This window comes from Centrocercus urophasianus, unplaced genomic scaffold (genome assembly GCF_019232065.1).
Source record: "Centrocercus urophasianus isolate 14NV4802_14NV808 unplaced genomic scaffold, USGS_Curo_1.0 seq_36, whole genome shotgun sequence".
In the NCBI taxonomy this organism is placed as follows: domain Eukaryota; kingdom Metazoa; phylum Chordata; class Aves; order Galliformes; family Phasianidae; genus Centrocercus; species Centrocercus urophasianus.
In genome coordinates, this window is record NW_024884933.1 from 3449075 (window position 1) to 3475360 (window position 26286).

Below are 26286 nucleotides of genomic sequence, written 5' to 3' on the forward strand. Positions count from 1 at the left end.
CTGTTAATAAATGGATAAACGAACTCACGGCTCACTGGTCTGAGTGGCACCAATTCCTCTTCTCCAAAAGTTGTAGCACAGAGCTGAGAAGAGAAGGAAAATGCTCAGTCTGTCATTCTCAGCTTACATGCATACGAACGTTCCTCTTGGGTTTCTCACTGACTGTACGTGTTTGGAGGATGACTGGAGCAGGACAAAGCACCTGCATTCAGAGTCCCTTTATTCCACCTTCTGTCTGCCAAAATACAGGGAATCCTGTGTGGTTTTGTGTGAGATGATACCAGGCCACCCTACAGCCATCAGTCAAGATCAGGGCTCCAAGGGAACTGGAACACTAAAGGCAGTCCCTATCCTCTGTGAGCTCAAGACAGCAACGCTTTACAGAGGTGCAGCAGCACCTGAGAAGTTACAGCAGGAGATGACTTTGCTTTAGCTGAAGGAAAGCTTTCAAAGTGTAACACTTTTCATTTCAGAACTCATCAGAGCAAAGAGATCAAAGCTAATCTGACCACAGACACACACACGAGCCCAAATAGCATCTCCCTGCCCCCCAAAAAACAGCTCCCCAAGAAATAAAATCATTATAAGGTGAAAATTTTTTCCAATTTTATTTTTTAAAGAAAAATATTCCTCTTTAAACACAAAGTATGAACTAAAAACCTCCGAGGAACAGTTTCTCCCCCTGGAGTACAATTTAACTAAACTGTACAGTGTCAGAGCTCCCCAAACAAGTACACATACAAGACATACAGCGTTTCTGTCACAGGAAATAAAGTTTAGGACTCAAAATTGTCCTCCACACCCTCTCTAGATACCAATTCCATTCAAAACAGTGATGATTACTCTCTGTTGCAATGTGCATATATTCACGTACATATATACATACACACACACGTGTGTATGTATATATATATATAATTAAAATTTAACTCTCATTGGCCAAACTGGCCCTTTGTAGCCTTCTAACAGATGTGTGTGATAGAGGTTAAGACCACAGTTATTTCCTGGAATGGTACTTGGAAGAAAAAGAACATAGCAGCATCCACAGGCAACGCAAGCCCTCCATTTCAGCTGCCTTGTTTAAAGGAACCCAGGCAGTTCAGCAGCATTTAAAGATGTTCCCACTACCCAAGAAGAGAGTGAGAACAAAACATTCACAAGCTGAATTTGTTGCTTGAGCAGACAGGCAAAATTCCAGTGAATCTGGCCTATGGATGCCAGCAATAAGTTTTACCACTTTGCCACAGTGACCAACTTCATGTCTAAGCTTTTAGGTAAAAGATGTGATGACTTTCAGAAATCAGCAACTCGTTCCATCCATCCCATCAAATAGGTGTGTGTATAACATCTATGGCATCTGCCAAACCGAACCCAGGCTGCAGAGCTGGAACAAGGTTCTAGAATCCAAATCCTTCCTAATTCAGAACAACAAAATCATTAAAAGTCTTTGCCAAGTCTCATAACATAACCAACAAGCCCACACCCAAAGAAGTACAAGTTCCGAGGAAGGCAGAGAATGGAAATGGAGCTCATTTATGTTCCACCTTAAGATTGATTGTGGTTTTTATTAAGTAGCACTAAAATCTTTATCAGACAGTCCATTTCATAACGATCTTTTCAGTTCCAAACACTCCAACAGTTTTTTACAGTAGGAAAAACATTAGAAAAATAAAATTTCACCCCCAAACAACACTGTATGAAGATCAGCATCACCAGTCAACAATATTTTACAGGGGAACCAGATGATCTTTCCTCTCCTCCAAACCAGCTTCATACAGAAAACAGCAGCAAGATAGACACAGTATCTAGGAGCTAGATTAAGGCCAACAATATAAAGACAAACGTGGGTTCAGATCTTTCAAAATGAAGAAACCCTCCAAATGTTGTCATACATATGCACACACACACATACACACATATACTCTTGTGTACTACTCAAGCAAAGGCTTCACATCTGTGAAAGCACCACTAGAGAGTATTCTAGCACCAGAATGAGAAAGTTGGTTGTCTTCCCTCTTCAGCAATAAAATCCAAAGTCTTTATATTGCTTTGGACAAGGTCTCCAAATGCTCATCTAAGAACAGCTTCAGTGAGTGGATTCAGAAGTGCAGTAACAGCTTAAAGCGTTGCTGCTCTGGGCAACAAGAGGTGCATTCAGAGGGTGCAGCTCCTTCGTTGCTGGAAAGGAGGGGAATTTCTATATTGCAATCTGGTAGAGACAGAGACCAACTTGGGCCCCAGGTGAGTGTGATGGTAAATGAACTCAGCGCAGACTGGGAGGTGAAAGTAGGAAGTTTGCATACATGAAGTCACAGTGCACTTCTGTCAGCATAATAAAAAGCAAAACCACTGTATTTTCTGGCAGGCTTGTCTCTGCATAGGCAGCCCCTGGGTATGCTGGAAGTCAGGACAAGGATCCACAAATGGGATGTCACACATTACACCTGGACAACATCAAATGCAAACAGCACAGGTCTAAGGAGAAGCTTCTATGTTGGTTTGCTAGCATCTTGCCTATACACATGCTTGTGTGAGCCTGCACAAGTCTATAAAGGGGATAAAAAGCTCATAACAGCAACGCTGTGGGTCAGGTTCAGCTATAAGTAACAATTCATGCAAGTTACAAAAGAATTAACCATCAACCCGCAGCACATCCAGTTATTTGTGCTGCAGGTATTTATCCTGGATCTACACCTCTGCACAGGGGTGCTGGCACTCAGGTCTCTGCAGTCTCTCAACGAGTGCATGGCCAGAGGTCTGTCCTCTGCATGTAAGATGCAGAGTAGGCAGCAACTGGCCTCACTAACAAGGGAGGATGGGGAGCAGTGGCTGGAAGTGGGCTGCTAAAACAGTGCAGGAAGAAATGGAAGAGACAAAGAGAGGTTTAGTTTTGCAGAGCTTGAATCAGCAGCAGTAAAGCCCTGCTCACTTTGTTACATGGTAAGGGCCTGGCTCATGTGAGGGACTAAGTGAGGCTGTGGTAGGATCTCAATAAAACATGCAAGTAAAAAAATTAAGTGAAAGGAAGGGTGATCATCACTCCAGGGTGTGAATTTCAGGGTAGGGCAGAGAATTATCAGCAGAGAGATGCTGTGTTTCTGTGCACGTGCAAGAGTGCAATAAAGGGAACAAAATCAGGACCAAGAGGAAGACACAGGAAGGTTAACTGTAATTCAAGATGCAAACACAGGACAATGGGATGAAGAGAAAGGAAAGAGAAAGGATATTTGAGGTAAAGGAGACCAAAGGAAGAGACAATAAAAAAAACCTCTTAACAGTGTGAGTCCTGTTTCAGAAAATACACAGCTAATATGCCAGTTGGCTCTCTTTTCACCAGGTATCCTTGGCATGTTGGTAGTTCTCCTCTCTGTATTTGGGATTTAAGAATCAAGGCATAAAGATTGCTTTTTTGTGTTTTTTTTGTATTAAACAATTTTGAGTGCTCAGCACGATGCTCTACATGGCCCCTGAACTCTAAGGCATGCTGATGACTCACCCAGAAGTGGAAGCACTCAAATTACAAGCGGCATTTGAGAACCTAACGCTACTTTCTTTGGATTAGAAAAACTATCTTTCCAGAAAGCTGCACTGTCCAGAAGCAGATCTGGCATCTCTCACTAAGAGCACCTTGGTATTTATTTATGAAATATCTTAAATAATTACTTTGCAAATCCCAGTATCAGATAGAGGAGCCAGTTTAACACAACGCATACAGTCAGACAGCTCCTCAAGTACCTCCCAGCAGATACATGCAATTTACAGCAAGAACAAGCTATGCAACTCCTGCTTCAGTGAAAACACCACAGCTGGAGTTGGGAGCTAAAGCCCTTCAAGTGGGGATCCCTTCTTATTACAAGAAATTAATGTCTCCTACACAAAATAAAATTTAGGTTTTGTCTTTCTAATGCAGACCACAAAAGGATGCCTGTTTTGGACTTGTACATCCCTACAACAGCACTGGTTGGAGGTATGCACCAGAGAAGTTTCTGGGAACCAATAAGATCAGAATGGGAGTTGGTGAGAGTAGCCTCAGGGCAGAGCCTGGCTGGAAGCACACGGTCATATAAGATGCAAGAAATATGACAGAGCAGTCAGGGTAACCAATGTGATCAGGCAAGCTTACGACAACCAAAGAAAAGTTCATGGATAATTGAGAAGAGAGTGTCAAAGGAAAGGGAAAAGAGGAACCACTGACCAAAGAGGCTGAGAATGCTGTTACTGTAGACAAAGCCCAGCACCAACTACTATGCCGTGTCCTCCTCAGCTCATTTGTTCTAATTCTAGTTTTAACAGCACCGTCAGCATGAGGTTAGTATGTCAGGACAAAGAGCTGAGGGGACATTCCTTACAGTGCAGCTTACACCTTTTCAGGCTCATGTCTCAGATCAGTTCATTTGAAAGAAAGAGTATGGAACATTTGAACAGCCTCTGGCTTTGAACTAGGGCTTTCTGAGAGTTCTGCTCACCTCCAGGGACAATCCTGGAAGTGATGGCAGCAGCCAATAGGGTTCCTTGTCATGACAGCTGACTAAACAGTCGTTATAAAAACACAAAACAAAGAAAACCAACAGCATGCACCAGTGGCACGGCCATTAGAGATGAAACCGTGGTTGAATTCATCTGGTCAAGGAGTCTTCTTGGAAGCAGGTGGGACCAGAAAGAAAGGAAGTGCTGGCACAAATCAGCGCAGGCTCCGGTAGACATAGGCTGATGTGAAGATAGCATTGAGAGTCAGACTCACTGCCAGCAGACCTCGGAGAGCGGAGTTACCAAAATGACCTTGGTGGAAAAGGAGAATACAAAGAGAGAAAGGAACAGTAGGAGGAGATGTTAAAAGAACTGATGAGATAAATAACAGAGAACACATGTGGCATTCTCTCTTTGCCCAGTGTTTTCACTGTAAGCAGAAATTTCTGAAGCACTTTTCCTGTTAGGAAAGATTCCACTGCACTCCTTAGCTCTATTTTCATCTTGTCCCTCTTCTGAACACCCACATCCCCACCCCTTGCCCTCTGTCCCAGTTGAACACTCTGGCTGTCACTACTCTTCAAACGGCCCAAAGAATGGGAAAAATCTTGTTAAGGGCTTAAAATAGCAGAGAGGAACTGCTTTTGCTGCTTATTTCTTTCACCTTAAGATCAGATCACTACCACAGGAAAGATCTGTTGCCCTCATAGGCACAGTGAGACTTGCACTTACCTCTCCAGCCCACCAAGTCTTCCCCTTTGGTAGTTGTATCTACCACACAGGTAGATGAGTGTGATGAGTGATCCTCCTTTCTGATGGAATTATTGCTGCAAATACTGCCTCCTTCCACGGCAGATCTCATATCTGCAAAAAGAGATATAAAAATTCAGAAGGCACCAGTGGAAGTCAAAAGCAGTACAATTTAGCAGCCTAAAGGTGGTTGTGAGTAACGAACGCTTGCCTGGTAAAATCATGAGAAGATTGAGGATTGGAGCTGGGAACAAAGGCCAAATTTGTTTCATAAGTTGTCCATGTCAGCATCACCAGAACCGTGGTTAAAGGACTTACCAAACAAGGCTGAGGGCAGTGGCAGGGTATTCCTGTGGCACCACTCAGTGAGAACAGGACATCTGCTCTGGCAGAACAGTGGTTCTCCAGGCCAGTGAATTCATAAGGGAGCTTTGGTAGCCTAATAATCATCACCACCTGAGTCTTCCCTAAGGGTTTCCCATCTACCGTACGGCCTAGATGATGCACGACTTTATTTGCAATCCAACTCTATCCTACAAATGCATTTCCAGGAGTGCAGCAGGCTGCCAGCATACCATGCATTCCCCGCTCGCTGAGGTTCTTTCTCGGAAACGAGGACAGCTCAGTTGTCAAGATGTTGCTGTCTGAGTGGGTGTGCGCCTCTGAGCTGGTTGGGGTGAGCAGGGCCTCATTCTGAGATGGGAAAAGCAGCAGCTTCTGTCCTTTCAGGTTCAGTCGGGCAGGGCTGATGAGTGGCCGGCGGTACCGCAAGGAACCTGAGCTGGAAGTCACAGAGCCAGCCACGGATGGTGCTGGAGAGGGGATGCGTGAGGGAGCACAGCTGGCTGACAGCAGGGAGAAGTGCTCTGAAATGGAAATACCCCAGAAGAGAAAAGAGATCACAGATCCGATAAAAGAGGCACAGTTTTCTTTAACAACTGTTAAGGAAGAGAGAACAGGAATCGCAAACAACCAACAAACCTTGTACTAAAATTCATAATTGATTCAGTTTCTCTCTCTCACACATTGCAAAACACAGAGAAATTCCACACACATTTGGTACATCAAGGATAAGGTATACTAGTTTGCTGCATTTGCAGCAGCACTAACAGCCCATGATCCATCTGGGATCATGAGTGCAACAGAGAGGTTCAAAAGGGCAGAGCGGACAGCGTAGCTAAATTACCAACTCTGTGGGCTAGGGAAGGAAAGCAAAACAGAAGAGTTCCCCTAAGAATAATTTTAAGTCTCATTTCAAAGCAATCTCAGCTACATATAGAGTAGAAAAGGGATCCTTGCTTCATCTCACTGATTTCAGTGTGAGCTCTCCCAGGGAGAAGAATACCCAGGTTTTATTTTAATGCAATCTCAATCTCAGTAGGAACTATCTCTGCAGTATTTTCATCAGTGCTTTCACCAGGATGTGAGCAGGGAGGAAAGAATTAAACTGGGATCCCATGTTTCAATCCACGCACTGCAAATCCTGCAGAGATGCTTGTTCAGAAGCCTCAGTGCATTACCTGATGTGGGAGATTCCTTGGACTGAGATGACTGTGAGGCCGGTCGACTTCCACTGAACAAGTAGCCAGAATCTAAAAAGCAAAAACAAAATAGCTTGAACCTACATGGCTCAGCTACCAGGGGTCTATCCTTGAAAAAGGTAACTGCTTCATCTTGTCATCAACCTCAGAAGGGGAGGGATTTTAAGTTTAGGCAAGAAAAAAGTCTCCATTTTCCTAAGGAGACTAAATACCAGAGTCAGAATAATGACCTTCTCCCAGCTGCAGTGGAACAGATCTGCGCAACAGTCTCTAAAAATAAAATAAGTGACCCTCCCCCAGAATATTTGGAATGAAAAGAATCTAAATGTAACGGGTTCCTTCTTTCCCTTGCCTTACCTGCTCTGGCCAAGGAGGGGATGGTACCCAGAGAGAGTGCTCTGTTGAGACGTCCAGGAAGAGAGGAAGAAGAAGTTCTGCGTGGGGACCTGAAGAGCTGCTGGTTTGTCAGCTGGAGAATACTGGGTGGTGTTGGGACAAAGAGAGGCGTAGTAGAGGAAGGGAAGCCAGCCCCAGTGCCATTGGGAAACAGAGTGAATGAATCCCCAGAGAAGTACCTGTAAATGACAGGCATGACAAGCATTTAGGAATGGATAGGTTTCAGTAACTCCCTTTCTCAGTTAAAGCCAGGAGACCCAAAATGCAACAACCTAAATAGAACAGAAGAATTTGTGGGATTTTTTTGGACCAGAACTACAATGGTGGCTGTATTCTAGCCTAGGAAAACTTGGGTGTGTTCCTAAGTTTGCATTAATTTTTCGGTGCAGGAGTACAAGATACAGAATGCTTTGAGTTTATGGGCACATTTCTATACCTTTGCAACTGGGGAAGGAAGAAATGCTCAACCTTACTTCAATTGTGCACTGACCTGTTCTGCAATACAGGCTGGAATAAATGGTGGGACAGTTCAGTATCTCAGTCCTTAGACTTCTCCCCTGAGAAGATCACTCTGATATAAATCATCAGAATGTTTTACAAAGTCCTAATGCACAGAACACCAATAACAGAGTGTACTTGATATTTGCTATATGCATACGTAAAGTACATACTTAGAAATCTTGTGTCTGTGGGAAACAAGCAGTTATCTGCTTGTCTTTACAAACCAGAATCAGTATCTTACCTCTGATGCCAGCACAGAGGAGAGTGTTTTTATGAACAGTTAGATAAAGATTTAGGCACATTTCCATTTTAAAGCCAGCATTCAGGCCCCTTTGATACAATTGCCTTTGTTATATTTCTGTTGGACTCATCACCATCATCTTACAGATAGGAAGAAGCAAAAAGAAGCTAAGGAACTTGTCCAGGGTCACACAAAAACCCTACAATAGAACAGAGACACAGACCTGGCTTTCTCAACCCTAAACTGAGGCCAAAGCCATTACATTTTCCTTTCTTCACATATCATAATTAACCACTAATATGTACCATTATAGTCAAGCAGAGGGAACCGTGCTCCTGCAGCACACTCTCCAGTGTCTCACTTCTAATGTACAAAACACCATCTCTATCACAGCCTCTGGAGAAATTTCAAATTGGCAATAGTAATGGCAACTGTATTCCTAGATCTTTGTTTCCAATAGGTTCTTTGCAAGTGAAAGGAGGGAGCTGTAAAACAGTGATACCAACCTGAGAACACAAGATGAGAGACAAAATGCACTTAAAGATATCTGCATCAGTTAGCTTGGTTTTTAAGTACCACTAACTTCTACTGGTAATACAACCATCTGACAGGACTGGGCATTTTATGCAGTAGTTGCAGGCAGACTGCCACAGCATATAGTTAACATGCAAATAAATTTGCAATTAACTTCTGATACTCAGATTTCGTGCTGTACCTTTGCAGTGGTTCACGATTTAAGGATCAGCCCAAAGTGAACCATCTCCCACAAAATGACACCAATTTCTACCTTCTTCCCATTCCTCCTCGCAGACACATCAGTACCCATGAGTGGGGTTCCATTCATCACATTACCCCAGCAGAATCTGCTTTGCAGTCTCACTTGTGTTCTCATAGCCTCTAAATTATTGTTTTAAGAAGGGTGAAATGCTGAAAGCATGGGAACTTTGTTTTACTTTTTAACAACTGAGTGACATACATGAAAAAGAACCTCCCCTTGAGGTTCTTTAATTAGAAACAGGCAATACTCTTGTCAAATAAGCAATGACAAAGTACTAACAGAATATGAAGGGAATATACAGGTACATTTTTAAATGGAGGTACCAGACTTTGCAGCCTGTAATCAAACAGCAACATTTGGAGGTTTAATCTCACTTCTGATGAAAACATTGAGACAGATGAGAATAGAAACCTGGTTTTTCATCTGTCAGAGAAAAGCCAGTAGTAAGACAGGGAGTGGAGGAACACATCTCAGTGCTGTCAGATGATTTACGCACGTGCCACTCTCATGGAGATGAGAGATGTGATGCAGCGATGTCACACAGTGCTGGTGCACGCAGAAGCACTTCAGATTTAAGATCGTAATTTAAAATACCTTATAAAACTACTTATCTGCTAGTATGAGGCAGACATCAACAATCCCGACCAGCTTAATCAGGCTGAACAGCATCTGAGCCAATCAGCCTCTGGTGCTTGCAAGCAGGCCATGCCTTTAACAGCAGTTAGGAACTCGTCAATCTTGCAGCAGAAAGTGCCCAACCTCTTCAGGTTCCAGAGGACCTGGGAAGGTGTCACGCTTCGCAAACGTGCAGAGAGTCCTTGGGTGCACATCCAGAGACATTTGCCTCACCACACACACAGACATGAACAGCAAATGGACATACTGACCTCCAAGAGGGAAAGCGGATTTGAAAGGAAATAAGAAGTGCAGGTCAGAACGGACACAGCTCATCTCAGCAATATCTGCCACTCACAGTGTCTATGAAAGGCCAAATCAGAGCATCACTTGTGAACATCACTCTTTTTTCCTAACTTTGTGCCTTTCCTACTCCTGTGCAAAAGGATCTGACTTTACACAGCTCCTTGCTGCACAGAACAGCATTTCTGACTTACTGACTTTTGGCTGCTTTTCACTGAAAGAGAGTGGGATACATTACAGTCTTTCATCACTTCCAACTACAATCTTGTCAGTAGCATTTTTACTTTTTTGGATTGGACTTCCAAAGCCTCTTCTACTCAACAACCCCAAATCTCAACCTCAACACGTTAGTGCCATCCAATCCTCTGGGCAGCCAATTAATCATCCAGAAAACTACTTTTCTATTTACCAAGGAAGAGTTGGACAATCTTAAGGATAGCACAATACCTTAGGATTAAAGGCTGACCACGAATGGCTTACGTGTAGCTCTACTCTGAATAAATTCCTGCAACATGCACAAAACTCTCATCCTTCTCTATGCACTCTTCTCTAGCGTTTGCTACTGTTGTGCCAAGAGAACTAGATGCTGCTAAGAGGCAGGGGTGCTGTCATGGGATGGATGAGACTGGTCAGGAGAACTAAAACTTCCAGAAGCAAATGGAATAAAGCAAGAAAATGAAGAGGGTCAATAAGGCAGGAACAGTCAGATCACAGTCTTTTGCTCTCAGATGACTGCATTTCTCCAAGCCATTTGTGTACATGATAAAAGTGGCTCTGGCAAGTGGAAAAAGTAACCAAGAAAGGAAGAGGGGGGAAAAAAAAGGCTCTGGAGTCAGATGATTTGTGGAAATAGGGCCCGGAAGCCATTTATTTCAGAACTTAGTATTGAGAACATCAAAAATCGGTATCTTAATTAGTGTTTACAATGATCACAGCGTTACTAGACAGTTGGGCACAATTCCTCTACACAGATACTTGAGAAAAAGAAAAAAAACAACAGAAAATTAAAGAAGTGCATTACATGGCATGGGACAGTACACTGCCCTGAAGAAGCACCTCCTGCCCGTACAGCCTCCTCTCTCCCAGTATCTCCCCCTCCTACCAAAGTTAGCATGTGTTTTTAATTCACATTTTAACTGCAGATATGCTGCACCACCCACAGGATAGAGAGAGAGACAGGGAGAGAGCATGGGTCAGGTCAGACTACAGACTATAAATGGGTCCCTTCATGCTAACAGGTAACGTGAAGAGTCAGGCAGCTTGCTGTATGTATCCAGGCTGGTTTGCCTGGAATCAGTCAGGGTACCACTTGTCAATCATTAGGTAAAATGTTTCCTTTGGAATCAAGTTCCCACCATAATTTACCTACAAGCTGTCCCTGTGTAACTGCACTACGTACTGCAGACAGCAAGACTGCTGCTGCACAGACTGCAGAAGCAGTTCACTGCTGCCTTGCTCATTGCTAGCTGCAAAACAAGCAAGTTTCTGCAAGCTGATGCACAGCCACTTGTCTGTTCTGCTGCATTACATCAGGCCACCAGCCAGTTCCAAATCCTGTGCCTCTGGTCAAAGCGATAGAATCAGGAGTAAAGAGCGATATGGCAAATAAAAAACAGGCACGCAGGGACAATAATGTTGAGAAAGCACAGGTCCCAAATACATCAAGATTTTGATGCCAGAACAGAGCTAGGAATTTCATCTGCTCAGTCTAAGAATTGTTTTCTCCTACTTGTCACTCTGCTTTAGGTGAAAAGGGAGGGATGAACTGCAGCTGAAAAGGCTCCAGCTGCCAGGTCCTGCACTGATACCTTTTGGAATACAGATGTGATGTTTGGCATCAATTTGAGCCCCCCCCCAATCTGGTGGCACGAAGGTGTGTGCACATTCCATGTCTGCAAAACACAGACATTGGCAAAATTAGAAGGTTCAGAGGACCTCTTCCCTGCCTGCGTACTCGACAGGTTTGGTCCCATATGAGGCTTTACAGGGTACTCCTGGTACGCTTCAGGACTGAGTACTGCCCCTTTCACGTGAGAGCATTTGCTGAGTCTCAAAGGAGCTTTAAGTGCACATGCAGGTGATGGCACACCCTGAAAGAACTGACAAGTTTACACATGAGATCACACAAGTTCAACGGCAGCTATTTAAAAACTGAAAGCCATGTTCTGCAGCTCCCCACTTTCACAAGCAGAGTCAGTCTGGAGTAATGAAACCAGCTATTAATTTGATCAGTTTATATAAGTATAAATAATTTGACCACAATACATCCATACATGACTTCTACAGTATTTAAGCATGATTATTAGCTTCACATCATTTCAGCTTACTCAAAAAATACTGAAGTTAAAATAAAACACTACTACACCATTTCTACATTCCTCTCCTGTCCTCACCCTTCGACACACCCAAGCTCAGTTCACTAGGGCATGCAAAACACAGACGTAGGAAAGGAGAAGTCATTAGAAAGAAAGGAATATAAATATAGGGTACCTAAAATTGTAAAAGGTCAGGAAGGGGTCAGTTGGCATGCACAGATATCAGGGAGGGCTTCAGGAAGACCAAAAGCAGCAGCAGCAGAGGTACTTACTCAGGTGCTAGCTTTGGGTTCTCACTTCAACCCTCATAGTGTCTGCAGAGTCAATGAAAATCCAAGAGTATAGTCCAAGTACCCTCATATTCCCACCCACACTCACTGGTGGTAAACGCAGGACAAAAGCACGAGCCTGCCAGACATGCAGGCACTGCTGTCCCAAGCTGCAGCTGCAACAGTTCCACTGAAGCAGAGCAATGTAGTGTTGTCAGAAAGTTCATCCAGAGAAAGGCACTTAATAAAATCACCTTGAGCCCTTTATGCATCTCACTCTGCTGAGCAGGGCACAAGGTGTTTTGGAGCTGGAAGGCCAGGCACGGCTGCCATACGAGCTAAGAGAGTCAGCCATGTTGGGCTGGAGCAGGCTTGATTTTAAGTGAGGCACATACTAAGAGTTCCTCACCAGCTCAGCTCCACTCTGTAGTCCCCATCCTCTGGTTCAGACAACAGCATAAGGCCAGGGTCAAAAAGCAGCACCTAAAATGAGAGGCTTTGGGGGCCCAATACCCTCTGATTCTGCTGAGTTATGGTGTTGGCATCCTCTAGCCTGCATGGCTGGGAGAACCCTTAGGCAACAGAGCTGTATCTGGTGACCACAGGTTACTTACCACCTGTTTCTCTGTAGCTCGAAATATAAATACCTCCAAGGGAACAGAAGAGGCTCAAAGCACCAACCAAGTGGTTCTGGATGATTTCTTATCAGTGGTTTCTTTGTATGTTACCAGCCCTTTGGTAGCTATTATTTCCCTCAGCAGAAGGAAATGTGTCATGCAAATCAACATCTCAGACTTGCAAGGACAGTGACACCATGCTCAGATGTGGGGCTTGCACCAGAATGACTGAGCTGCTGGCATGCACTTCCTTCAGCTGGAGCCTGAAGGGGAAAGAAATCTGCCACAGTCAGATGGCATATCTAACTGCTGAGCTATTTCTTAACTGAACCCCAAGGCCAGGACATGAGATTGGTAAAGCACCTTCCTTACAGAAGCTACAGCATGGCATATCGTTTAGAAGAGTCTATTTGGCATTGAAATCAGGTACTGTAGGAACAGTGTCAGAAAAGGCAGCAATAGTTTCCTTAACTAGAGTTCTATTTTTTCCAGAAAGAGTCAACAGTAAAACACTGATAACTGAAAATCATCTTCTTCAGACCTAAATGTCTAAGGAGGAGCTCCAAGGACACAACTGGTACAGATCTAATATTAGCAGTTTATAAGCCACTGGGAAAACAAACATCCTTTTCTTTCTTGCTTCCCTCTCCTCCTATTCCATCAGCCCAACAAAACATGTAAGCAAGGCAAAAAGAGAACTTCTAAGAGACCAGAAATGCAATTGCTGCATATTTGTTCCTAACGCTTTGAGGTTTTTCGTTTTTAGAAGCAGCAGCTGCACCAACTTGCTCAGGCACCAAATACTGGGAAAATAAGCTCAAGTCTGAAGCAAAGACAGCTTCTTTGGCATGAGGAGTCACACTCCAACATCTGCTTTGTTATTTTGTTTTGCTTTAAAAGTTTTTCCAATTAAGAGTCCAAAAATTCTTCAATTGTAAGGTGAAGAAAGCACCGCAGAGACCAAGGCTTCAGTTGTACAGGCTGGCCACAGAACGAAGCAGTTTTCTGGTGTTCTGACATGCAACATTACTGCAACCTGTAAGCATACTTCACTTGTATTAATTTGAATAAAGTGAAGACAAAGAGTTCTTGCCTCAAATATTCTTTTAGTAATATTATTTGGGCTTCACGGTATAAACCCCACTCCTTCCCCCAGTTCTACTGCCTGCTCAAGAGATTTTGGGCACAGCTCCCCCCGATTCCATCATACCACTGCATGGGAAAAAAGGCAAGAGAGTAAGAGAAAGGATCAGGCACAGAAGAATGATGTAAAACAACAGAGTAAGTGTAAAAAGTGCCAGAGCTCAGAGCGCAAATACAGAGCATATTTAAATTGAAAGAAAAAAATAACATTCTGCTAAAAAGAAGAGAACAGCTTCTCAGACTTATGGGCCACAAGAAATAGGACCTGACACAGCCCTTTCGGCTCCTGAAAGTAAAACTTCTGAAGAGCCTGACCAGCACCTTTGGGTGCTGCCACCAAGTTTCCCTGCTACAGGGCAAGAAGATTCAGATTAATTTTATTCCTTCTAAAGAAAAGGACCTTGCCATTAGAAACCAGGCATGATGTTACTGAGACCATTCCCACATACCTCAACAACTTGTCAGCTACTTTCCCTCACCTCACCCTTTTCTCCTCTTCTAAAAGCATGGTTCCTCCCACTATTTGGATATACCCAGCAGCAGAGCAGCAAGGGGAAACTGTTGACCTCTGCCAGACCAGCTGCTTGCAATCTCACATGCTAGAAGGAACCTTCAAGTTGTATATGCAAACACACAAGATGATCACAACTTAATATAAATGAGTACCTTCCCACATTTCATTTTAAAAACTGGAAATACTGAAGACAAAGAAGGGAGCAGAAAAAAGGCCAGAGGTCTTATTTCAGTAATGGACATAAGGTCATCTAGGTCTTTCATGCAGGGAGTTTAGAGAATGACAGAGCTGGCACTGGATTTGGTTCCACCATCCATTTCATTAGGTGGATTTGTCCACCTGAAGAGACTCTCAGAAGAGAAGACGACTGCAGGAAAATTGTGTTGGAAGAACAGTTGCAGTAAGGACTTTTCAAGGTCTGAAAACATTGCAGTGATCACTGCACTGGAGGGAAGGCTGAGCAGACAGTGGTAAACCATCTATCTACAAAAATATATGCAGTTGTTTGCTACTTCCTATCTTTTCACCAGCCTACTGCTGTCTTTATTAATACTGGCTCCCTTCTTCCACCAGCTGACAGGACAGAGGAGCCTGTGGTCTGGTACAGACACCAGATTTTTAAGGCACACTTCCTACTAAATCTCCTAATAGTGAGAAAAAGGAGCCAGAGTGACTACAGAAGTCTAAGTCAGTACTAAGGACCGTGCATATTTCAGGCTTTTTTTCCTGCTTTGATGAACTCTCGTGGCTCCTTGTAAGTACTTACTTTAGAGGAACTCTAAACTCAATAAATATCCATTGCCCTCGTGGAAAATAAGACACAGTAGTTGTTATTTAGCATTTTAGAAGCCTGAGACTGGAACAAGGAAAACCAGAGTTTGGAGTTGGAAGACAAAGCCTTTGGGTGGGGATTGCAAAGCACCAGGAAACAGAAGGGCAGAACCAGGCTCCGAAGATGCTGGTTCCCTTTTGTGCACATGTAAATAAGCAGCCACCTGAACAGCATGGTTTGTGAGCACCAGAATGGAGAAAGGTGTTGTGCTGGCTTGGAGGTGGATACAGCAGTTGTTTGAAGGCACCATTAAAACTATTTCTAAAGAAGAGCACACATGGGAAATAGGTTCCCGTGTCCCCTTCCAATGCCAGCTGCTATGTTACAGGCACAAAGGCTTTCATCCAGGAGCTGTACCTGCCCATGACACACTCAGCTCACCTGGCTTACTGCCAATGGATCTCTACAGAGTTTTTTGTTAGTGCTACATTTGTGCTTTCACAGTGAATATTGGCTTGAAGAACAATAACTATGAAAGCTATGAAACATATTTTGTTTCCTTAAATAGTGTTCTTAGCATTTCACCTGCATCTCCAGTATCCAGGAGCATCTGGATCTTTCAGTGGGAGATGCAGAAACTTCACAGTGAGAGCTCCATTCTGATTATTTTAGAGTTTATGCATAGGAAGATCAAGACATCCAGCTAACATATCAGACTATCACCATGGCATGTCCTGCCTGCTATTCTGAATATAATAGCAGATTTCCTGGGACAGTGCTGTTTTCTCTAGAAAGCCCACCTGCAACTGCAAGACCTGAATTCAGACGGGAAAAATCAGTGGAGTGCCTTACAAAAAAATGCACAAGATAATCAGACTGCTTACCCATCAAGGACCCAACAAGCTCAAGCTTCATTCTGTGAATGCAGTAACCCAGCCATCCAAGCTTTCAGCAGAGGACTGCTAGGCTCTCAATTCAGAAGTTACAATTTCCAGGCCCCGTTCTTTCGGTGCATTAGTACCAATGCCAACTTCCACTGAGACACCCCACATTCCCTCCAGTAACAAACATAATCCATTTCTATTGCTACGGGTCCTGCAGCAGAAGCTCCCCCCCCTTACTACACCATATCCTCCTGTGTTCTCAAGAACCTGCATTTCTTTTTAAGTAAAACATTAACTGGATAAGCAGTGACATACAGCAGAAGTCAGCCATACAGCACAGCACAGCGTTGCAATACTGTATACCTTCTCTTTCTAAGGCTACAGGAGTAGAGGAACACAGCTTCATCCAGTTGTGCTTTTACACAGAGGCTCCTCTTACAAAAAAGAAAACAACCCAAACAAAGAAGACTAGCACAGAAAACAACAGCCACTGGTAGAGCTGAAAATTAAGCCTAAAATATTTTCAGATATCTAACCAAGACACTCTGAGCTACATAACCTTTTAAAAGCACCCTTTAAAATAAATTATTGGAGTTCCAGTCAAAAGGACTTCAAGACTCCATTTAAGATAGGAATCCTAGAAGAATGGCAGAGCAAGACAGCATGCAGTTAAGTGATGCTACACAGTGGAAGGCAAGAAGAACAATGTTATGGACTACATGTCCCCTCCTTGCATGCCCACACACCATGCAGCGTTACTACAGCACACGCCAGGAGGACTCAGAATCCAGAGGCAAGTTTCCATCAGTTTGAAATTAAAGCGACCAGCACCATCAGAAATTGAATGTGGCCCAGGCCTCATTGAGTATCAAGGAAGAGGATTCCTCTGTGACTGGCTAAGGATGGACAGGCAGTGAGAAGAACCAGAAGGACAGGAGAAGCCAGAATCTCTTTGGCTGGAGAAGCAGGATGGGAAGGAGTCTGCATTTATGGAGCAGTTTGTGAAGCAGTTGCTGGAAGAACTGGCTTTGGGAAGGTTGGATATTTGCACTGCTGACGTAGGATTCAGAAGGAAGGGAGAAGGGATGCAGCAGGAGAAGCTTCCTTGGCTAGCACCAGCAGTGGGAATGCTCCAAAAAGCTAACACAGTGGGAAGCAAGGATGGCAGGAAAAAAAAAATATATATAAATATATAAAAGAAGGAAAGATCTTCACTGCTTTTCTAATTAAAAAAATAATAATAAAAGGGAGAGAAAATAAAAGGAGGAGAGAGAAGCACCAGTCGCACAGAGTTCATAAGGCTTTTTTCCTCCTTCCCCCAGGGTCACTGCTCTGGCTCTGACCTTCGGGGCCGGTATCTCCGCTGGCCCGTTGATTTCCGCGTTGCCACTGCTGCAGTGAAGCCCACCAAGCAGCATAGGGATGTGGTGCCAAATTTGGCCGTATCTAGCCAGCTGGGTGTTTCCATCTTCAGGTACCTCTCAGCTAAATGCAGGCTCATCACTATGAACCACAAGACTGAAGCAAATGCATCAATTCTTCGGAGCCTGCAATGTCAAAAAAACACAAAAACAAGCAGTGAAGATACAAGGTAAGAGCTGAAACTTCAACAAATCCCATCCCATAGCTGTGAGGAAGGGGTGGGAAGGGAGAAGCTGGGGAAAGTTCAAAGGCTGAGCAGGCCATGTGCTGTGGGATGTATCACCACCAGCCTTTCCCACTGCTGTGCTAAGTACCCCCAACAGATTAGTTTTACTCTCCAACAGATGACACAGTTGCACTGGGAACTTTCCATTCACTGTAATTCCAGCTTAAATGGAACGAATCAAGGCATAGAAAAGAAGTAAGCTCTGCTGTTAAACTTGCTAGAACCCAAAGAAGAACACGGAGAACAGTGCCAACCAGTACTATTGCTACGTTTGCCATTCTGGGGCTGCCCCATGTCTCACTGAGTCAAGACAAAACTGCCAATGCAGTTTTTCTTGAGTTGGAACAGAAGCAAAGAGCACACCCACCTGATCCGCCCAGCCAAGAACATTGCTAGCAGGCAGGTGAACAACCCAAGAACAGCAACAGCCATCTGATGATTCTTCCCGTAATCCCATGCAGCGCTCAGGTTCTCCACCATCTGTTCTGGGAGCATGTGGAGCAGCTCCTGCCAGCCTGTCACGGTTATGGAAGTGTCATTTCCCAAGTCTGCATGTGAGCTGGTGCCAGTCCTGTTCTGAACAGATGCTGGACTAGAAGAGACAGGAGCAGGGACTGCAGCATTGAGCGAGAAGGGGTCGCCTGATCCATACAAGGCCAACAGAACCAGGAATGCACAGCTGAGGAAGGCCAAGAACCGCAGAAATATCACCTGAGCTGGTGTAGTTATGGAAGTAGTGGAGGAAGATGAACACAAATTCTGCAGAGGAAGGGAAAAACTTCTTGTTAGAAGCTGAAAAAAAAATGCAGTAATGTTTTGAAATGGCACATTACTTAGACTGTATGGTTTACTGAACAGTTCTGTCCTTGTCCATCTCTGTACTGGACTGATGCTGGATGGGACGTGGTAGGGTAGCAAAGAGCAGAACTACAAGCAGAAGCCAAGGTCTGCTGGGCACTGAGCCAAAGAGGTCATAGATCACCTTCTATCATACTTATTTCTTTTTTCCTGAACTCTGTAGTTTCCTGCACTGTACTCATGACTTAGCTTCCCTATCTCCCCTTTTCTGCCTGTGCCACTGTACCAATTCCACTCCTTCATGATTGCATTTCAGGCAATCTCCTAAATGACACCAACAAGACAGAAAGATCAAATTAACAACAGGGAGTATCTGTGCAAACTATTCCACATCTTTCTAAACTTCTGCTAAGCACCCATGGTCCAATTTAGAAAGTCCCATGGCAGCCACCAGCACTGATATATCCCCCAGCTATAAATTCAGGTGCAGAGGCACCCATTTTTCTGTACTTTCCCCTAAATTCCCTCCTCTCTCCTGCAACATACCTGAGTATAGGTCTTGTCTGTCTCACGGCGTTTGAAGTGGTGGCTGAGCAGCAGAGCCCGCAGCTGCCGATTCTGATGCTTTATGTAATATTCCACAGCAGCCTGGCATGGACGACACAGTTTGTAGGTCTGCTCCAGATGGTGTTTATACACCTCAATCTCCTCATCATATTTGCCCTGATGATAGGAAAAAACAAACAAGTAGGTGAGTGCTGCAGATCCCTTATCAGTCATTATGCTCACTTGTGACACATGAATGAGGAATGCTTCCAGACTCCAGAAAAAGTCCTGAAACTAGATCTGAAGAATGACTAAGCTGGAGGCAAGCCATACAATCAGCTTCCCACATAGCTCACCAAGCCTCCATATACCAGAAGAGACACATACAGCACTCACAGAAAGCTTCTGTTGTTCTTATGGGAATCCCCAGTTTGTGGCCAATTTTTCTATAGCCAGTTCTGCCGTTTTTGTTCACATCAGAACAAAACATGAACACAGACGATAAGACAGAAAACTAGACGAGCCTTTGCCCCCAGCAAAACACATGGCAGAGGGGCTGGAACTGGATGGTCCTTTGGGTCCCTTCCAACCCAAGCCACTCTATGACTCTGTAGATGAAGGGCCACAAAAGACACACAGCCCTGCCACGTGGAAAGCAAAGGATGAACGTTCTTCCATGATGCCAGTCCCTAACCAAGACTCACCTCCTCCCTCGGTGAGAATGAAGCGAGCTGTTTGATCTTTGTAGTTTGATGGTTGTTGCATTTCTTGCAAAGCAGAATTTGGCTGCTCACCCACTGCTGTGGTTTGGTGGGATCACAGAAAGTTGTAGCACCTGAAACAACATGGTTAAGGTGTTCCATGTACTGAGCAGGGATGGGCTTGTTGTAGTCTCCATTCTGAAAAGAATCAAGAAGAAACCAGGAGAAAAAACAAAAGTGAGATCGTACAAAACAAAGTTAGGTGTTCTCTAGCTGACAACAAAATCCTCCAAGCTCTGTACTCCATAACTAAGTAACAAAAATAAAAGTGAAAAAGAGATAAAAACACTTCAGATCTTCTCCTCATCCACTGTTCTATACATCCAATGTAAGCAGCTGTTGGCTTTTGGTTTAAGAAAGGCCTTGTAATTTGACACCCTATGTGACACAATTCATCTATTCCAAAATACAAAAGAATAATCATTCCATATTTAAAAATAAAAATCTTCAGAGATACTGGTGAAAATGACAAACTTTTTTGCCCTGCTTCAAAAGGCAAAAGCCTTGCCATCACCACTCCATGTCAGCACATCCCTGTGCTCTCTCAAATGTGAACAAGTGTACTGAGCAGCTGATTGTAGGTGCTCAGCACAGAGCCACCAGCTGTCAATCTGCTGGATACTCAGCCAAGAGCACCTCCCCAGCCACCCTCCAGGCAGCTCATCACTGTACCTCCTGGAAGCCGTTGTACTGCTCGCAGTTGGGGCAGTCCCAGCAGTTGCGATTCCCATACGGCACCACCGTGTCCTGATTACAAAACCAGCAGTTCACTGTCACATGTGTGGGCTTCTTCCTGTTAGGAACAGAAATGTGTCAGGTATCAGCATCAGATCTGATGTGAAGGAAAGCAAAGGCTTTCAAACAGGGAATTGTAAGAGAGCCTGGAGTAACAGCCAACCTTCCCATACAGTATGTTTGACTGTCTGACTCACAGTAGTTATTTTAGCAATGAAAAGAAGAACAATTAGAGTAGAAATAAATTCCTGCCTGATGCTAATATCTCTTTGTGCTAGTACTGTGGACATGCCAGAACTTTAATAACAACCTTGTGAATAAACCACTTCACTAGCTTTTCCAGAGGTACATTTGGGAATAGAAGTCATGTTCATAATCACCAGCAGTCATATTCACAAAGAGCTCAGTAGAGTATCTGCTCAACATACAAGATCCTGGGAACATCATACACATAAAAACTGTGTATGATGGTATTCAGAAGCCTAGGAAGTGAGCTCACTGCTACGGTGCTACCTGCCTTGATTGTGATGGAATTTTTCAAGGACAAGTGCTTATCAAATTAGCCCAAGGTGCAGGCACTGTAATTAGCTGTTTCTTCTAACAGCTCAAGCTAAAAAGAAGGAAATGAGGAATCATCAGGCCTTGCCCAGTTTTTACATTCTGGAACTGAAAAGATGAAGACCAATCTAATCATCTGGACCATAAACCCCTTGTTTTGTTGTTGTTGTTTTTAACCAGTTACTGCAAGAGAAACAGCTGTGACATGGTGCCATTAGAGGTTTTGACAAATGTTTGAACAAAAAACCTCAGTATGTTGGCCCTTGAGCCTGTCTGCTCAAGAAGCTCTGCATTTGTCTTCAAGTCTGGAGCAATATCCAAGGGGAAGCTTCACATCAACACAGCTCAGCTGTCTGGACTTAATCATAACCTGCCACAATCACACCTCCAAGAGAGGGCAGCTGCTCGGGCAGAGCCCAAGCAGGGACTGGCCTTGGTGGCCGTGCAGACAGACAGGTCCAGCTGCTGCCTGCCCCATTTGCTGCCCAGCTCCGTGAAGCTGTGAGAGCCAGACAGCTTTTACAGGAGAGTGTCCATATAGGGCACATACATAAATACACCGCTGTGACAGATGCATGTTTGCTAAAAGTTGGCCCAGTCAGAAAAAAAAAACCAACAGGACCCCACACAGTGATCTGTGCCCAAAGGGACAGGGCTGCTGGCAAACATCAAACATCTAGAGCAGCACTGAAATCAGCAGAGCAAGGCAGCTCAGTGAGAACCTTGACAGCAAACAGCAGGAGCTGAAATGCCCAGGTTGGGAGTAGCTTCCTTTCTCTTTGCCCACTAAAACATTTCCTGCTCTTGCAGTGTTCTGTACAGAAACACCTGAATGCTGAAGAAAAGTGATGTGGAACCCTGCAACCAAACAGGCAGGTGGCTCTCCCTTAGTTACACAGGCTTTTATCACAGCAATCACCCTTGCAGCTGGATGCCTATCATTAAGATTCTTCCCAGCTCCCATTTCCATAGACCTCGTCTTGAAATTTGGTTTGTAAAACATCAAATCCTTGAGCATCCTGTTTAAGTATGAATTACAAGGATAAACTTGAAACAAAGCACCAAAAAGAAGCCTGCAAAGTCACAAAGAGTGCACAGAGGATTCCCTGCCAGATGCTGAAAGGAAATGGCTGGAGCTACTAGGGTGACAGATTCTCTTCTCAAAATAGATGTACACTCCCACGCCCCTCCTAAGATCAATGTTCTCCACTTAATTCTTTGCTTGATTGCCAAGGGGGTTCAAAACAGTAAGCAATCTGAGATAAAAATACAACCACTGAAGCTGACAGGCATGAGAAAGAAGAAAAAGAAAAGAAACACAGAAAATTAAGTGGCTAGTCCACATTACCCTTGAGCTGTCACTACTGAAGATCCAGGTAAAAAAGCCAGGCAATGGATGGACTGCAACACCTCGTGGTGCCAGTTTCATCCCACTACCTTAAGTTAAAAGCTGTCAAGGCATAATGCAAAGGATTTGGCATGCTAGCCTAGTACAAATCCTACTGTGCCTTGAGCATAGACTTCGACAGAAAGCACAACCTAAATTCCATCCTCAGATGTAGGTCACAGCACAGCTCCTTGAACTAATAGAGGCACTGGAGCGAAGTGCCTCAGTCCCTCCCTGTTGAGCCATCCTCTGGCACTGATGAAAAGAAGAGATGCTGTACTTCAGCCTCTATCTACTTCCCTCTTCTGTGACACGATGGAGCAGACAGAAGCACTAAATTGATGGATAACAAAGGTGGAAAGCAGAAAAAAGTAGCAAAGCAGGATTTGAATTGTTAATACACTCAAGACCCTTCCATCTTTACCAAAGAGGATTCCTCTTCTCATGCTTGGAGTTAAGGATGTGCTACCAATGGTTAAATAGCTGCCATTCACTCACACAATGTATGCAAAAGAAGTTGCTACATCCTAGATTATTTAGGATAAAAAGCAATAATCCTTCCTTTTGTAAGGCTGCAATCTGTTGCCATAGAAACGTGAGGAAAAAAATAAAAATAATTTTAGAAGTCTGGTTACAGAAAGAAGAAAAAAGGTCATCTGAGGCAAGAACACATAGGTGGGGTGCTAATTTTCTAGCAACTGGGCAGGACTTGAACAACAGCAACAAAAAAAAGCGCGACTCTCAAATACAGACTGAAAGATGTTCAACTACCCACACCTTCACTGAACAACATAAACCAGAGCTTCTGAAGTCAGACATCGTTATGAGAAGACAGGCAGTGCAAAACCTATATAAAAATCTACCTGTGCTCAATTCTTTACAGAGCAGCAGGAAAACCACCTGCAAGGAGTTTATATTCTAACACTGCATTAATGTGAATCAGCTTCCCTGGACAAAAGAGCCACCCTGCAAAGTTAAATGTGAGCTGCAAAGAGCAATTGAATTACTGCACGTTTGCTGTACCAGCTTTAAATCTAGTAGCACACACACCTTAACAAGGTGGAAAAATTGCCAGGTTTGGACTGTTTTCTATGCATAGGGTTTCTGCATCAATGAACCTGATGCTGAGTTCAGCTCAGTCAGGGAAGCAGCTTCTGGGTGGCACTCACTGCAATTCCAATCCGTGCTGTCAAAAGGGGTCTTCGAGGGCTGACCCACTGTGAAAAAAGCATCCCAGCTGTCTGGATTCCAGCAGGCATCCAAGTGATGGTTCCTATGAGCAGCTTCTGCCACCACTGACCAGAACAGTCCCAGAAAAGAGTCCCTCACAAGGTACTCTCTATTGGTCCTGGCAATAAGTCAGTAGCCAACAATCAGGAGGGGCACAAAAAATGAAGGAAAAATGACTACAGTTGCAGGTCTGAACTCAGCAAAGGACTTCCAAGAACCCCTAAGAAGCCAGTAGCAACGCTGGGATCTCAAAGGAAGACCACAAACACATCAGAGTTTTTCTTTCAGGCCCAAACTTGTAAACCTTAAGGAGCTGCCCTGCTTATCTGAGTATACATCAACTCCTTTCCTGCCTTGGTAAAAAAAGCAACCCTGTAGGATGCTGCCACAGTAACCGCAGTGTAACTCTACATGTTAACAGTTATGGCAGCACTGCTTTGCACTAAATTGTTCAGATTTATTTTATTCCCCTTTCTATGGGAGCAGAAGCAGTTGCAGAAAAGTCACCTTGTGCTTACCTATATAGTATTTACTTGCTCTGAAAATGGAACCAAACTGCACTAACAGCAAAAGCAACATCACATCTCCTATTAAGCTGCTACCTTACTGACTCTGGAGAACTCATTTAACTAAGGCAAAAAAGTAACTCTGGAATGGGATTGAAAAAACAAATGCAGAGCCCTAAAGAATTATCAGCATCACATGACAGAACTATTTACAGCTCGACAAGGACCTGGTAAGAAATGCTTCCCATTCCAGAGACATTTTGACAAACTTAAGCACAAATTCCACTTCTTGCCTCGAAGGCACAGAGTCAACAGGCTCAAAACCAGCTACCTGCTTCACTTCAGATTGCTTTAGGCCACTCTTTACTAAATACACCAATACCTGCGTACAGGCTGACAGAGCACTGATGCTGTATACGGTCATATAAACTGAAAACACAATGGAGCAGACCTGAAGGGTTTTGTTGTGGATATAGAAGCATGCTTCTGTTTTGAAGCATAAACCTGACAGGATCTTTCACACCACGAGCCTGTGAGGCGTTCTTTTACCCCAGCACTCAGCTGATGAACAGCCCATTCTGTTACAGTCTAACATGCCTCTTGTTCTGTATATTCCCATATTCTGACCGTGCCAGATTACAGTCTGCAAAATTAAGCTCTACACCTTTCATGCAACCCGCACCCTGAACTCCCTCCAAATGCTTTTCAAACTTCGGCTTTAACCGATCTGCTTAATTTTGTCCTAAGGTCAGAAATACTGCACGCATATCAGAACAAAATACCTACAGAACTGCGGTCGCTAAATAATTCTGACTTCCCAACCCGCAGCACGGCACAGCGCTCTGCTCCCTACAGCGATCACACCTTCCCACAGGAAGCAAACCGCTCTCCTCGTCCCGAGCACCAGAAGCACGTTAACAACCAAACCCAACGCCGGGACTCCGGCGATCCTTGCGACACATCCTACGTCCCGCAGGAAGGAAAGACGTTCGGAGTATTTTTAAAGTGCGGCTCCCACCCAACCGACTCCTCGGGACACAAAGACACGGAGCGATTCCCGGGAACGCGGGAAACACGCCCAGCCCCTCACCGGGCAGAGCCTCGGGTACGCGGAACCTCTTTCCCTCTTCCCAGTTCCCCCTCCCGCCGCCTCCCCGGCCCACGAGGCCCTCGCGCCGCCGCCCCGCGCGGATCCTTCCCGCCGCCGGGCCCTCATCCGGCCGCCGCCCGCCGCTCCCTCCGATCCGGCCCGTACCTCCGCGCTATGCGATACAGCAGCAGCCCGGCGGCGGCGGCGCACACCGTGACGCCCAGCCCGGCGGCGGGGCAGCGGGCCAGCAGCGCCCCGGCTCCGTCCATGCCGCTCCCCCGCCGCCGCCGCCGCCGCCGCCGCCACCACCGGCGCCGTGACCTCGGCGGCGCCGCTTTGTACGCGGTTCGGCCGCCCCCCCGCCGCCGCCGCTCCGCCCCTCCTGCCGCCCGGGGGCGGGAGCCGTGACTCACGGCGCGGCGTGAAAGGCCGGAGTCGTGCGGCGGCGGCGCCGTGAGTCAGCGCCGCAAAGGCCGAGATCGTGGCCGCGGAGGCGGGGGCGGCCGCCGGGCTGCCGGCCGTTCCGGGGGGCGGCGGGGCCGTCGTGCCTGGCCCGGCGCCAGGGCTGCGCGCTGCCCGCTCTGCTCTTTTTTCTCTTCCTACGTTGACACGCGGTGCTGCCGAGGCGCCGGGCGTGCCGCAGCGAGCACCCTCTGCAGGGAGGCTCTGGCAGCAGCAGCTCGGCCCGGCTGCAGGCCCAGGCCTGGAGAAAGGCTTCCAAAAGGAAGGATCGTCTCTCCCAGGGCCTCTCGCGCACGGTGGAAAGCAGGGAGCTTACGGGAACGTTGCCATTTACGTCGACACGTGGTTTTGCGGGGGGCAAGGAAAGTAAAATAGTGGCTGAGAGAATTATGAAAGCGAAACCGATAGAAAAATTGAAAGGGTTGATAGCTGCAGGACAAGGGGAAATGGTTTTAAGTT

The 26286-nt window shown here is 45.1% G+C and overlaps 1 protein-coding gene across 2 annotated transcripts; it reads right to left on the reverse strand.

The window, feature by feature from the left end:
• Positions 1–584: 584 nt before the first annotated feature.
• On the reverse strand, positions 585–25634 carry TMEM201 (transmembrane protein 201). 2 transcript variants are annotated; one of them, XM_042831554.1, is made up of 11 exons: positions 25531–25634; positions 20532–20652; positions 19803–19997; positions 19099–19275; positions 18122–18513; positions 17450–17653; positions 7116–7333; positions 6738–6809; positions 5793–6083; positions 5200–5331; positions 585–4779 (listed from the first exon to the last, which is right to left on the reverse strand). In XM_042831554.1, exons 1-11 carry the CDS (start codon positions 25632–25634, stop codon positions 4682–4684), a joined length of 2004 nt encoding a protein of 667 aa, XP_042687488.1. In that variant the 3' UTR covers positions 585–4681. The 2 variants fall into 2 exon arrangements, with proteins under 2 accessions (XP_042687488.1, XP_042687489.1); XM_042831555.1 differs by lacking the exons at positions 585–4779; positions 5200–5331; positions 5793–6083; positions 6738–6809; positions 7116–7333 and adding an exon at positions 10433–13829.
• Between the last annotated feature and the right edge of the window lie 652 nt (positions 25635–26286).

Bases quoted from the DNA above. Each gene is read 5' to 3' on its own strand.
- TMEM201 (XM_042831554.1), bottom strand. From the start codon at position 25,634: ATGGACGGAGCCGGGGCGCTGCTGGCCCGCTGCCCCGCCGCCGGGCTG. The intron at 17,654-18,121 runs GTGGGTGTGCTC...TTGACATTGCAG, and splicing joins TTCTTGGCTGGGCGGATCAG to GCTCCGAAGAATTGATGCAT. The intron at 5,332-5,792 runs GTATGCTGGCAG...CTCTTTTTGCAG, and splicing joins CAGCGAGCGGGGAATGCATG to ATATGAGATCTGCCGTGGAA.